Below are 14,485 nucleotides of genomic sequence, written 5' to 3' on the forward strand. Positions count from 1 at the left end.
TTATACATCTGAAACGCACATACAATAAAGCAAGTAAGATAAATTCCAGGGTGAATGTGACAGGAGCACGATAAGCTCTGTTTAAAAAGGTACCGGTTGGCAGGCGGCACCTCACCGTCGGCCCAGCAGACAAAGCTTTATCTTCTGTCAAGGTGAAAGTTCAAGCAGCGAGTTTTCAGCCGACAGATTAAACGTAAAGAGTTGAATAGCCAGCAGTTAGGGCATTTAATAATTTCACACCCTACAAAATTTTATCATAAGCTGTAGTCAGCAAAACTATGTAGAACATTTCGCCGGCCAATTGCAATAAGGAGGATGTTTCAAGTGCACTTCCACAGAGTGCCGAAAAGATTTGAGATAATGTGTAAATGGATTTAGTGCTGAAATAATCGAGAGTCAGAAGATTATTTGGCAATAGTTGTGATTGTTGATAATTGAATTATAAAATACCTATTAATTTATCAAGAAATTATTCCTGCTTTTCCACCTTTTATTTTAAGACAAAAATCAATATGGGGATTACACTGAAATTATAAAAAGAACACCAATATCGATCAAGTAAATGGACAAAGGAAAAGATAAAGAAAATAATTGTTTATTCCAGCGCTCTTCCTTTACTATATCAAATATTCTTACCCACAAGCTTGAGGGTTTAATTATATAAGGTATATGTACCTTATGTTATAGGTTCTGTCATTTTATGTGTGGCTGTCTGCTCTACATGCTCCCCCGCTGCACCTGAAGGCCCGTGGCACTATTGAGCTCGCACAACGCTCTGCCTGCCGCCCATGTCCCCTGACCTAGAGTCAGTGGGTTAATAACCAGCTGCAACGAAAGCCATTTGTCATTTGCTACCTGGCGCTGATAGGGGATGTCAGCAGATGTCCATGCCCTTGTCACCCAGCCTCATGACAAATACTGTATCAGGCCACACAATCTCAGGCTCCCCGAGGCTTTTCAGTACTCCTCTCCCGAAAACCACTCCCACTTAATAGCATTAGATTCTTGTGCCACGATCCATATCGGGATAAACTGGTGATCCCCTCTTGCTCTTTTTCTTTTCCCTCATAACTTGCAATTGAGTGTTTTTTATTTTTATTTTTTCAAGTTGCACGCTCCCCCCACCTCTCCTTTTGGTTTTAAATGCTTCCAGTTTTCCTTTGATCTTAGATACTTAATGCCAGCACTGCCCTGGAGCTAATGGTTTCATATTGTTGTAAAATTTAGAATGATTTATGCAGATACGGAGAGGAAAGCATTTCTACAACTTAAAATGGATTTAGCTTCAGAGCCATTGTCACTTCATTGTTTATCCTATTTGTATTTTTTAGTTTTGTTGGGTCCCGTTGTCTTGCCTGACAAGAGAAATGCAAACAAATGGTTTTAGCAGGAATAAGCCTTTTTCCATCTGTTGCTCATTTTGGTGATAATTGGAGCGCTGTCTTGATTGGAATGGCAGAAACAAATTGTGATGCTTGCGGTTAATTCATTTTGAATTTGGACTAATCCCTGACTAATTCCATGGGTGAAAAGGTTGTCGTCATAAAGATTTCATCAAAGCAGCTATGCAATGCAGCAGCTTGACAGTAAGTCTTACCGAGCCAACTACACAGCAGCACAGAATTATGACAGCTTAAGAGGTCCAGCTATTCTGGAGTTCAAGGTTTCTAGTTTCAGCGCGGTGGCGATGTGGGCCGAAAAAGAGCACCACACAAGAATCCTAATGCACAACAGTCACATTTGAACTGTGGTTTATTCTTGAGGCAATTTTTTGTTGGCTTTTCTTTTTCTATGTTATGTGCTTCAGCAAACACAGTTTAAATGTTAGGTTCTGGCGGATTAAATGTCGATCCCACAAACTGATACCCTCCCTCCTTCTTCTCTGCAGAGATGTCGGGCACGGGCGAAGACATTTCTCAGGTACACTGGAAGCAGCAGTGGTTGGAGAATGGGACGCTGTACTTCCACGTCTCTATGACCGAGTCCGAGCTCGTAGCTCAGACGACGCACCCCACGGCCCAGGAGCCCGCCCATGTGCTCCATGAACATATGCATCTGCTCCACATCTCAGTGATGGTAAGTTGCAAACGCTAATGCTTAACAATTGTGGATGTGCATACAAGTAGGTGTGTGAATAGATATGTGGCATGGCAACTGCATATATAAAAAAAAAAACACCTTGTCCGTTTGGCTGCTTTTGTTCTCACCTTCTTTCTGGAGTGTCACAACAACAATATGTGGCAGTTGAAAGTGTCGTACAGTGTCATGAATAGAATGTGTGGGTATTTTTAATCTGTACAAGGTGAGATCTCTCCAAGTGGTGATTGTCAGCCTTAAGGTCACAACAGAAAGTGGCACAATAAAACACCTCCAAGCTTATTTTCTCGGAGAATACTCACAGGTTACTGTTTCCAGACCAAGCACCAACACACTAACCAGTCATGTTTGTGCTTGTGACATAAAAACTCCCCAATCTTCTTTATCATTTACTTTAAAATGTGCCATTTAATCCCCCTGGCATCTTGTTCTTGGTACTATGTGTCTGATGAAGAGTTATTGAAGAGGTAAAATAGCTTGTTAGCTCAGTTGCTAATGAGACAATACGATTACACAATTTATACAAAAGACATATTACCATAAAATCCTGTCTAAAAACTTTGTGCAAACCATTCCTCTTTTTTTGAGTTATACTTGAACAGAGGAAGTCGATTAATATTTGATGGTGCAACACAGCCCCGTCAGTGTTTCCCATTAATTACTTACACTGTGGCGGCCCGCCATCGTCTAATTTGTCCCGTAACAGCTTCATAATGATTCGAAAAGGTCAGCACTAGCAAGCACTGGCACTTTGCCCTTTGTCACTGGTGCGAAGTTGTGTCAAAGTTGAACTCAAAGTGAAACAAAAAATTGTATTGTATAGATTAGCTTTACACTTCCCGAGTATCTGGTCTTATTGATTCCATTGAGATCAATAGACTTTGCCTTGGAACTTCAGCATTTTAAATATTGGTGTTACCAGGCTTTTACTGTGATGTTCAACGTGGTCTCCCACCATCAGATATATATATATAAAGGATCTATTTACTCCTCCTACTTAACTATTCATGCGGGCTGATAACCTGTCGGTCACAGTTCCAACGTGTCACTGCTCCCGTTAATCTTCCGATGTGCTGAGACACCTCAATGTGATCACGCGCTTTAGATAAGCAATGACTTATCTCCATTCTGCATAATGAGCGTGGTGTCGGTGTTTGTCCTCTCAGCTGGCTCTGAGGATTTCTCACAGGAAGCATCGTCGCCGGTGAAACTGACACACTGGCAGGAAATAATAATGACTCTCTAGACAAGAAGTCTGGTGTGGACATGTATGCTAAGCTCTACAGCTTTATCTGTGATGCACTGGTCGCTATATTACCTGTCGGTGACGGTACGGGGTTAGGGTATGGAGGAGCGTCTACATTTTGAAATATGCATGAACCTCCATTAGCAGGTGGAGCAGGACGCTGGTTAGGCAATGCTCTGTGGAGGACCTGAGTTTTCTGTATCCAAACATAAGCCTGAAGCTGTATTCATGTATGTGTATGATAAAAGTGTATAAGGATTTGCTATTGCAATAAATCATAGACAATGTACACACGGTCCAATGTGGCGGTTTAGCACCCATTCTGTTTTTGACTTCTCATACCTCACCTCTCCGTGTACAACCTACCACCTTCTCTATTTCTGTCAGTCTTCCCTCCCCCGTACGCCGTGTCCTCACTCGATCCGTCTCCGTGTTCCCTCGAATCCTCTCACCTCGCTACCTCTTCTTTCTTTTTCACCCTGGAAACACTTTTGGTGAGACTTCCAGCGAGGAGGTGTACGTGAGGCTGGCATAACTCTATGCAGCGGAAACTTGCACAAACAAGACACATCATGATTGTATGTGTGGTGCAGTTTAATTGTTGTGCGCGAGTGTCTCTTTCGGTGCCAAATTAAGACCGCAGCTGGAGAGTTGAACCGTTGACACTGTGATTCTGACAAGAATTATGCCAAACTTAAATGTCATTAAATGTATAGCTGCTTTCCTCATCACTTGGATGCCACCTGTGGGAGCATACTGGCAGTAAGCCTACCTGGCCTTTGTCGCCATGGTTACTGTAATATTAGCTGTCTGGCTAACCCAGTCGTAGGCGCACAGGGCATGTTTATAATAGGAAGCGTGGTCAAGTTTGTGGAACGGTCACGACTTGGCTAGGGTTAGGAAAGGAGTGTGGTCTGGGTTAATATGAGCACTTCTTTAAGACTAGAGGGGCTTCAGTATCATGGTCACGGTAATAAACATGAGGTAATGAGATGGTGTTGACTGAGGTCATCTGTGTGAATGTCCAGTGTTTTGTCGACCTATCCAACTTGCCTTCATGAAAACTTTGTCACTACCTCATTTGTTCCCATGGTAATTAGCTCAGACACTGGAGGTTGACTCACAATAAAACATAACTGTAGGTCATAATAAGCTGTTTGCACAGACAACTCGTGGCTTCGCTTTTTACAGACGGATGAGGCCAGTTACAGTTTTGGCATTTGTCCTTGAGTTCAACACTAAACAATGTTTGTACTGTGTACACAGTTATTACCCTATTACATAAAACTTTATTATTGACACTCTTATAAAAGCGTTTGACAGTTAAGTAACATTTAACCTCCACATGGTATTTTTATGACCCAAATGTCAAGCTTTTAAAGAAAGGATTCTTTAGAGCAGCTTTAAGTTTGGATTGAAAGTTACATAACCAGAAGACAGCGACAGTAGTTGCATACATTTTTCCTCTATCTTTTTTGGATCTGTTTTTCTTTTTTCCCCTCATCTCCCCCTAATTTAACTACCTCCTATGACTGTGACTATCATTATGGGAAAGATGCATAAAACAGAAAATGTTGGATAATTGTTAAAATGTTGAATCTTTTCTGTTGGCATGAAGCCTGGCACGGCTTATTTTGAAAATCAATTCTTTACTGGTAATGTGATCTTGAAAGAGACATTTTTCACAGCAGACATCTTCACATGACTGTTATGGCAGGAAAAGCACAAGCAATTGTAGTTAATAACATCAACTTTGGCTGTGTTCTATTCAAATGTCTTTGTAAGCAATGGCTGTGTTCATCCATGACAAATGTGATTATTTACACCTGATTTCTTTTTTTGTGACATGTCAAAACGATTTTAGTGGAAAAGGCTGGTTATTAAATCGCAGGAATTCATTCCTACACACTAAATAAATACAAACAATGCCCACAAAATTACATTGATTTGCAAATAGTTTGCACACATTTATTTCAGATAATCAAATATGAAGGATTCAGAAACTTAAAATATTGATTTACGTCTGCTCATCCATTCTAAGAATAACTAAGTTCTCTGTACTCCTCCTCAGTATCAAGCCCATTGTGCATCCGCAACATGTCTAAAATGCAGGGCAATGGGTTTAGAGAAATCTATTATCATTTATCAATGGCAGCTCCTTGTTACGAGTGTTTGTAAGTCTTCCATTTCAAGGCGTTTACTCCGCTGTAACCTCTTATATCATCCTGCCTAATGTAGACATACAGAGGTTTATATGAAAAGCAATGTGAATATAATATCAGTGACTATTCTGTAGATCGGCCTTGTGAAAGAAATCCAGTCTCCATCGTCTCTAACAGCTTTTACACTATTCACACTCTAATGCTATCGCTAGGTTGTAAATTTTAGTTGTAGGACTGTTATTGTTTTTGTTGCTTTAGGTTTCATGAACTATTTTAAGTACTATTCATCTGACTAACTAGAAATTGCTGAACTTACTTTCTTTGCAGTGTTTTCCCTCTCCTCTGCAGCTCATGTCCCCATAGGACTCCAGTTTCTTTGTGCAACATGCAAGTAGAGAAGCTGCTCTTTGAAATGTTGCTCTATAGCACCATCTGTGGTCAAAAACTCCACAAGTTGCCTTTAATAGTACCTCAAACGACCACATCAGCTGTTCAAAGTCTAACAATGGGAGGCTCAATGTGTGGCCATCTGTGCAAAAAGCACTTTTCATCACATGCGCAGCCATTCTTGTATCAGCATTTAGTTTGTGCTAGACAAACGGCTTCTGAAGGTACTTCAGGTGTTTATGTTGATGTTTACATGCATTCATGGTTTATTACCAGTATCTCTATAAAAACAGACATTATTGTATCCAATGCAAAGACGGAGAGGAAAGACGAGGTAAAGTATATCGAGGGAGTCAGACCAGGGCAGGAGACTCGCTGGTTTGGCCTCATGGCCCCGAGGTTTCTTGCGGCTCTTTGAGTGAACATCATTATGTCTGATGCTGTCAGTTCTGGCCCAGACTGAAGTGTGAGCACTCTATTCTTCTGGCATTGATCTGCCAGTTTCTCACTCTCTCAAGCAGTCGTTTTCCCCCAAGTCGTTCTGCTTTTCTCTGTCCTTCCCCCTGCTCTGTCTCTCTGTCATACGACAGCAGCCGACAGACGTGGGTATCAGCTGGAACGCAGGTGGAAATGACAATCGACTGTCACACAGATCAGAGACATTATATATATTTTTTCCACCGAGTGACTCACTAATAGTACTTTGATTTGACGGTGTCATTTTTTTTTCCAATTTATTATTCATACAACTGACTACATTTTTGACATTTTAATAACAGTCTGCCGTGTGTTGACAGTGTCATCGGCTCTTCCTAAATTGTTGTTTTTCTATCGTTGTTTTGTTCTGAATGAGTTGAATAAAAACCTGTCATGGCTTGTTTGCTATTGCAAGCAGAAATAAATATCGGCACCGCATTTTGGTGCTCATAAAGATATGTTTACCACCCAAAGGGTAGCAGTTTATTCACACAAACAGCCAAGGGCACTTTACCGTGCTTGCAGTTATGATATTATATGCTATGACTTAAAGCTTAAAGCAGTTTCACTATTTATTTTTTTTGCCAGATGTTAATTCCTAATATACAACAGCTTGTGCACAAAATGTGTCAACAGTTTCACAGTAATCCAGAACATCACAGGGGGAAACGCTGAGTGCTGAGCACCTGCTGAGCGATGGTGCAGAGGATGTTTAAATGCCTACGCTCGGTTTGAATTGCCTCCGGAAAACATTGTTCCTAAGTGTCCCTAAAACTTCATCTGAAAACCTTCAAAAACTGTATCACAAAACTTTATATCCTCTTTTCACGATAATTTCCCTTACAAATTTATACTAGGGCTGGGCAATATGGCCAAAACTTAGATGTTTAATTTAGTATTGGTCTATTTTAATAAATATCACTTTACTATGACTATTTACTATTTGTTATTTCCTATTTAAAGCCAGATTTTTGCTCCTGAGTGGAGGTTGTGGTTTTAAACTCTTCTTTATGAGCAGTTGAAAAAGAGAACAAATATTTGTACAAATATTCATGTGTTATACCTCCTCACTGTGCTTGTACAATGCATAAGCATAGTATCAGTGTATACTTTTTGGTATTGCTGACATTTGTGTTGTGATAAAAATGTATGACCAACCACTGTTAAACATCCCTACTATATAGTGCTATATTCACCTACTTCATGTATTGCTTTCAATAGAAAAAACATAATAGAAGTGTGTTTTTAATTGGGAATTGTTTAAAAGTAACCCATGACACCGTAGGGCTTTTTTTTTTTTTTTTATGATTCACGCCCGATTTTATAGTTGTATGATTTCAAAAACGAATTTCAGTGCATTTAGTATGTCAAAAAGAAGTTATGCTAATGTACATGTCTGAAATCACGTCAAAAACATATTTAAAGGTTCGCCAATATACTGAACAACTTTGCCTTTTTTCCAACCTGATGGTCGCCTGTGAGGGGATAACTTTGAAATAACCTAAATGTCATCAGGAGAAAAATACCACGCTCTCCCTCGCGCCCTCGAGGAAATCATTAACGAAATGAAACGAGAATCTTGTCTTGGCCAGCGAAAGTCGTGTTTTTCAAGTCAAGCAGCGAGTCTGTGTTGTCAAGAGTTGAAGCCACTCGCTTCCTCAGATCACATTACTGTTTAATACTGTAATACAAGACAGAGTCCTGCCTCCTATGTGATCTAATATAAAGCAGCCGGGTATACCGTATTAACTTTTTGCTCCATTTCGGAATTACAACCTTCACTGCTCCCTGGCCGAGCCCAGAGGCCTTCATCTTAAAACCCTTTTGATTTGCATCGTGTCATCAAAGCACTTTAGAAACTATTGCGAGGGTTTCATTTGTAGCCGTTAGCTTTTCTTGTCGAACTGCTTCCAGTCTTTGCTCGGCTCCTTTTTTGATTTGTACCTTTTTTGAGGGATGTTCTCGCAGTGGCCAAACTGTGACTGTAAATCATTGAAGGCGTAGTATTCTGTGTATCAGCTTCAAGTAAGTAATTTATTGCCGCTCCCTGCTGTTTGTCACTGTCTTACCGCGGTCTCAGTGTCTGTGATGAGAAGTGGGATCTACTAGGTGTCCCACATCATGCATCTGCAAAACCCAAAAATGTGAAGGAGGGTTGGGGAGGATTCAACTTTTACACACACACTCTCTCACAAAAAGAGTGATAAATCTGTTATTGGAGGCAAAAGATGATTTGAAAGAATTTAAACCATTTCAGAAAGAACTTTCCCAGCCGTGTAGAGAGAAAAGGGAGAAAAAAAGGATAATGTGATTCATGGAATTATTAACGTATAACACCACACAGTTTGCCTCCAGGAAGAAGTCACACCAGTGGTTTGATCAGCCTCTGATATGTACCGAAGCAGCCTTTAAACAAAGCCCCACAGGTGCAGCAGATCACAGAGAAAAAGCAATTTTCTCCTCTCCTGGCAGAAACCAGAAAACTTCCGCAATGCCCATTGCACGATGCAATGTAGAGCGGATTTTTTGTGCAAAAAAAAAAAAAAGAAGGAATCATAGGTGAAAAATAATTGCATTTCTTTGTCATCAGAACTGTGGGTGATTTGCAGCGGGACTTTAAATATGAAGTTCAGAGGAAACAGCGATCACTTATATTCTGTGTGGCGCTGTGGAGGATTTTTCAAAGAAATTGGCATGTTTGAGTTCACTGGGAGGACAGGTAGTATTTTACCAAAATGAGATGCAGTACAGGCTTGGCAGTTCAGAGCCCTTCATGTGCCACGTTACAGAACATAATCATCTATTCTGCGAGATCACGGGCGTCCGCGGCGCCGCGCAAAATGGAAATTAGACCCGTTTCATTAACTATCCGGACATAATGTTAACTGCGGTGGTTAGACGACCACGAAAAACAAAATGAAAGACTTAAAAAAACCGAAATGAACGGAAAACATTTCATCTGTAAACTCAGCCCGGCTCATTTCGTATAATGGAGCATAGGAGCGAGGTCATTTAATATTCCAGAGCTCCCACTATGGGAAGGGCGGGCTACTATTCTTATCTCCGTCCTGATAGATATGCATGAAGATATAGTGCACCCTACACGGTTGAAATGGCTCCCTTATAATTAAGCAGTCACTGGTGATATATGACCATCAGTGTGGTGGGTCATCGAGGCAGTTGTGGCTCGTGTGGAATGGGCGGGGGCTACAGAAATTAATTTTCACCGTGCACCATGCAGGCGTGATGCCACTGCGGGGTGACGACGCCCTCAATTATTTCATTTAAGTCGGAGCGAGTTACATTTTAATTGCTCGGCGCTTTAATTCTTTTCGTCACCTTTTTGGTTTCTGTAATTTTACACACGCATGTTACTGAATACAAAAATCATGGGCTAATTATAATTACGGTTGGCTAGCGGCTTAAGAGACTGACATGAAGCTTCCAGAGTGGAAAGAAATAATGAAAGGTGATTCACTGAAGGAGCTCATTATTCCTCTGTGCAGTTAATAAAGCTATTTTACATCAGCTCAGTGTGTATCGCTTAAATGTCTCCAACATCACATGGAAAGGTTTAAGTGGTATATCATGTCTCAGGCTCAGTGTGCTCATTTTCTCATGGTCAGCATGTACGCCTCCAAAAAAACACTTAGTAATAACTCAAATTGGATCTTGAGAATATATTTACACCCTTTTATTCCAGGGTTGCTAATCAATGCTGTATTGCTCGTATCAGATCCACTAAAATTCTACATTATTACCACAGTATGTTAACATGTTCTTGATTATAATAGCTTTGTCCCTTTTATGACTTAATGTACTGTTTGTACAATCAAACACAAATTATAAACTATGACTTGAGCTTAATGATCTCAATAGGTCTTGAATATGTTTCCTGCTCTACACGACCTCCAACACCCAATCAGACTCGACCTCGCACACCACTGTGTCCTGATACCAGACTCGGAGGGATTTCGATTCACATTTTGTATAATTTCTTGTATCTAACTGTTTAACTAACCATTAACTGTATATAAAAAATGGACGACATGGCCGTGCACTTAAACTGAAGCCAGTGTTTGGATCGCCCCCTGGTGGCTGGCTGCAGTGTAGGTCTTAAACCCTTCCTCCTCCATGTTAGTGAATGGGACAAGGACCAATACAAAAGGTCAAAACAGACGTTAGATAAGAGGTTTCTCTCGTTTTATGTAGTTCTTATGATTTTTCTGTTGATTGTTTTAATTAGTTATTTGACACTATAATAACAGGTGCAAAGTCATGATTGGCAGCTGAACCTGATTTATATCAGCAGGACCTCGTTACCTCAGCTCGACAACATAATTCTAGGTCCAAATGATGTCAACACTCCCTGTAGTGGGGATCTTTTAGCTTCATTTCTGTACAATGGGAGGAAGAGGAGAAGGGTCGTCCATCTATATGTCCAGTCTACATTGTTAATTTACAAAATAAAAGCTGCAGGTATAACCTGAGATATTGTGGCAACCAAGCCAGTATAACCATACACCTCTGTTATAGGTGTTTGTTTGTTTGTTGGTCTTCTTGTCAAGTGATGATAGCATCTGTAACGCAGTGGCTTAGTCAAAATGTTCTACATTCATGCACATGGTACCTTTGGCCACTTCACTTCTACAATTGTCTCCCTCTAATTAGGAGCAGCTCCACAAGCTGTAAGAAGTGTTTCTCCTGGAAATTACTTTCACAACTGAACTGCCTTCCTAGTTACATTATGGTGGCAGCACACTCAGTGTCTGGCTTTTTTAGAAAATGATCAAAACCTTGCAGTTTTTGGTTATGTTAAGACAACAAAGACAGTCTGGTTAAATTTATTTGGATTTGTTGAATTTCTTTTTAAATTATTGGTTACATCTCTTGATTTATGTATTTAGTATTAAACAGGCTCAGATTATTACTCGAACCTTCAGAAAGTACTTTGATTGCCTTGACATATCCATTAAACTGCACATGGGTCATGAGAAACAAAAATTCATTCCACTGTATGTTTTACAGATACGGCTGGAATGATTTAAATAATCTGAAAGTTGAAAATAAATTTGAGATTAAATGTGTTTATTTATGGTATCAACATTTTGGGGACTTGCTTAATACATCAATTAACAACTTATCCTCCTAATGTAATTGAAAAATAGTCTTGTCCCTCTCACTTTCATAATGAATTAGCTGTCCCTTATTGTGTGCTGTTGCCTTTTAGCTTTGCTGTGGATGAGCAGTGGAACCAAAACAATGAAAGTGCAGAATCAGATGATAATTCTCTGTGGGTTAGGGTTGTGGGTGAGTCATTGATCGTGGACATTGGGAGGGAAAAGCATCAGTAACACTTAAGTGGGAAGCCTGGGCTCCGAGAAAAGACAATATTATCTGAAAGCAAATGTCAGTGATCCGATTTGTGTATATCTGGATTGCATTCTAAAAGATTAATGTGGCTTGTTTGAGTAATACAAAGTGGAAAGTTTTCAATGTTGTTATTTGTCCGGTCACCCTTGGAATTATAATGAGCACTGGCAAGTGTAAGAGCACAACACACTGTTAACTTTAGTTTGGATTTAATTTAGTCTTTGAGCATATTCTATGTTAAAATATAACAAAAATAGTATTCTCTAAATCAGACATATTTTTTTACCAGTAATCACTTTATCATTGTAATATCTTTAACTTTCTTAGTCTGTGAGACTGTGTTAAAGTTTTACTTTTCAATCCAGTTGCTCCTGCATTACTTTGCAGCAGTAACATAAATAATATTATGATCTAAAAATAGTTGTGCTGCACTGGGGGAACTCTTTGGTTCCCTGGTAAGCATGACATCCAGCTTTCTGCTCTTATCTGCTCCAGCCAAACATTAAATGTCACCTCAAAGAAGATTTATTCATTGGACTGTGTAGGACTGCACCTCCTTAGATACAGAGACCCGGTCTTCCTTTACTTCCAATGAAGAAAACAAATCAAGGGACAAAACAATTTTTGGTTGTGAATATTTTTAGTAATTACTGCAGAAAGAAGAAATAGAGTATCAACTAGAGCGACATTTATTTATTGTTTTTTATTATGTATGAAAAATATTTATACTTAAGGCATTTTAGTGCTTTATATTTTCATTTTTTTTCCTTTTGTAATCAAAATACATAGAAATTTAGTTAAATTAGACGTAATCATTGACATATTAGTATCAAATAGCCCAAATTGCATTTATTATTTTTGTTGTATTTATAAAAAAATATTTCCGATGTTAGTTATGTGTAAGAACTAAACTAAAATATATTCAACAGTTTTTTTTGGGAGCACCTAGTTGTCTGTCAACTGCAAATAGTTTTTTACATTCCGGTTTATGTTGATGATTTGCATAATGCCCTCAGTACAATATATGATTTGTGCAGCTGAGACATTTCACTGCCGAACTGAACAGTGCAGGATCTGAACTCTTGATCCCTGGTGAGAGAAACCTGTGATTTACGAGCTGACCCAGACTTGAACTGATGATGTGTCTCAAGTCTAAAACACTTATGACACTTATCATTTGACGCCCCCCCCCCCCAGCACACAGCAGTCACTCTGTGTCAAGTGAAAAACGGATTTCTGCTCCTGGATTCAGGTGTTATTTCACGTTATTCTTCACCTGAAGAGAACATTTGCACCCGGAGAAATATCATCTGTATAAAATCTGGAGTGTAGGTCGTAGAAGCCTGGATTCCACAGCTTACTGTGTCGCACCTTGTCCACTGTGGCTGCTCCAACCCTATAGAGATAGACGTGCCTTTATCTGACAAGATGTCAACGCGCTGCAGCTCGGTTGTGCCAAATCAAGAAAGAATGCCTGGGGATAAAATTGCTGTTTTGCTGTGACATTGACAGCGTTGGCACATGAAAAGGAAGAGTCTTCTGTTTCAGACCCTGACACATGTATCCCCATCAGTAAAAAAAACAAAAACCCTGGGCCGTCTCCTCATATTTCATAAGACGCCAGCGTCATTCTTGGCTTTGTGGCCGTCTCATGCGCTGTAAATATGGATAAAGATTCGGAGAGGACTGACCATCAAACACAGTGAGTGTGGCCCTAATATGTTGGTTAAATCAATTCAAAAGTTCATTTGCAGAGAGCCGTTTTCAATTAGATGCAATGGCCTGAAAACAGTGAGTCGATTCAATATGTCTCTGTTCAGATAGACTTTTCTTAACTCAAATTCAATTCTCTTCATAATCTTCATCCTACATGAGCACAAGAGACTTCTTTATTTTTTTTTTATTCCTTGGAACGATGACTGAGCGAGTCACCTCCTTCACGGCTGCCAACACTAGACTAACGCACCTCCCTTAGCTAACGTCGAGCCCTGTGGCACTTGGCCCTGCTCATCACGTCAGACGAAGACCCGGCGTTACTCTCCCCCCCGTTCGCTGACAGACTTTGCAAATAATGTACGAGTTGCAAGTATTTGGCTGGGCAGGCGGATCAGACGTATTGGCATTTAACCAATATGGCGTTGTGGCCTGGCAGACATGTAGCTGTCAGAATCATCTCCGGCTACTCTGCAGTTGAGGTCTGCCAAGACACGTTTGCAGAGCTGTTCTCGAGTTCACGCTGCACTGAGGAGATGTTTTAATCGCAGACAATCTCACATTATTCACAGTCTCCACTAGCCTGGTGAAAGTCGCCACGGGCAGCGGCCCTGAGCTCCTCCCTCTGATGATCATCTCGCCTTCTGTCCACAGGGCTTATTTGTTATTTTTAGAAGTTACCCAGCGTCCTCTGTACCCTCTCTGACATTTGAGGTCCGCTGAAAGTCGTCGTCCTCCGTAATCTTTTATGAACTCATTCCAGCGGCTTCTGCAGCTATAATCTTTCTTTTCCTGCCGAAATGTTTCTGCTCAGTTCCTGAGTTGGTTGCACGAGGAACAAATCTTCAAGCTTCAATGAAATCATTTTTTTGAAATGATGGCAAAATTAAATTGTTAATTTGTTCATTGAATGCTGATGCTGATTGTCACGCAACCAATTTCCCCGGCCCCTCTGGAGACTGTCTCGAGCTTCTCAGGAGTTCAGTGCATGTCTGTGAGCAGCTTACGTCTCGGTGACCACCTCTCTCTT

The 14,485-nt window shown here is 40.3% G+C and overlaps 1 protein-coding gene across 3 annotated transcripts in view; it reads left to right on the top strand.

Moving 5' to 3' along the window:
* LOC117771559 (astrotactin-2) overlaps positions 1-14,485 on the top strand; it is a 248,692-nt gene that overhangs the window by 39,557 nt on the left and 194,650 nt on the right. For all 3 annotated transcript variants that reach the window (XM_034602058.1, XM_034602059.1, XM_034602060.1), the window contains exon 2: positions 1,889-2,076. In XM_034602058.1, the coding sequence (XP_034457949.1) occupies positions 1,889-2,076 (188 nt within the window). The remainder of the gene's footprint in view (positions 1-1,888; positions 2,077-14,485) is intronic.

Source organism: Hippoglossus hippoglossus, chromosome 12 (assembly GCF_009819705.1).
Source record: "Hippoglossus hippoglossus isolate fHipHip1 chromosome 12, fHipHip1.pri, whole genome shotgun sequence".
NCBI classification, from domain to species: domain Eukaryota; kingdom Metazoa; phylum Chordata; class Actinopteri; order Pleuronectiformes; family Pleuronectidae; genus Hippoglossus; species Hippoglossus hippoglossus.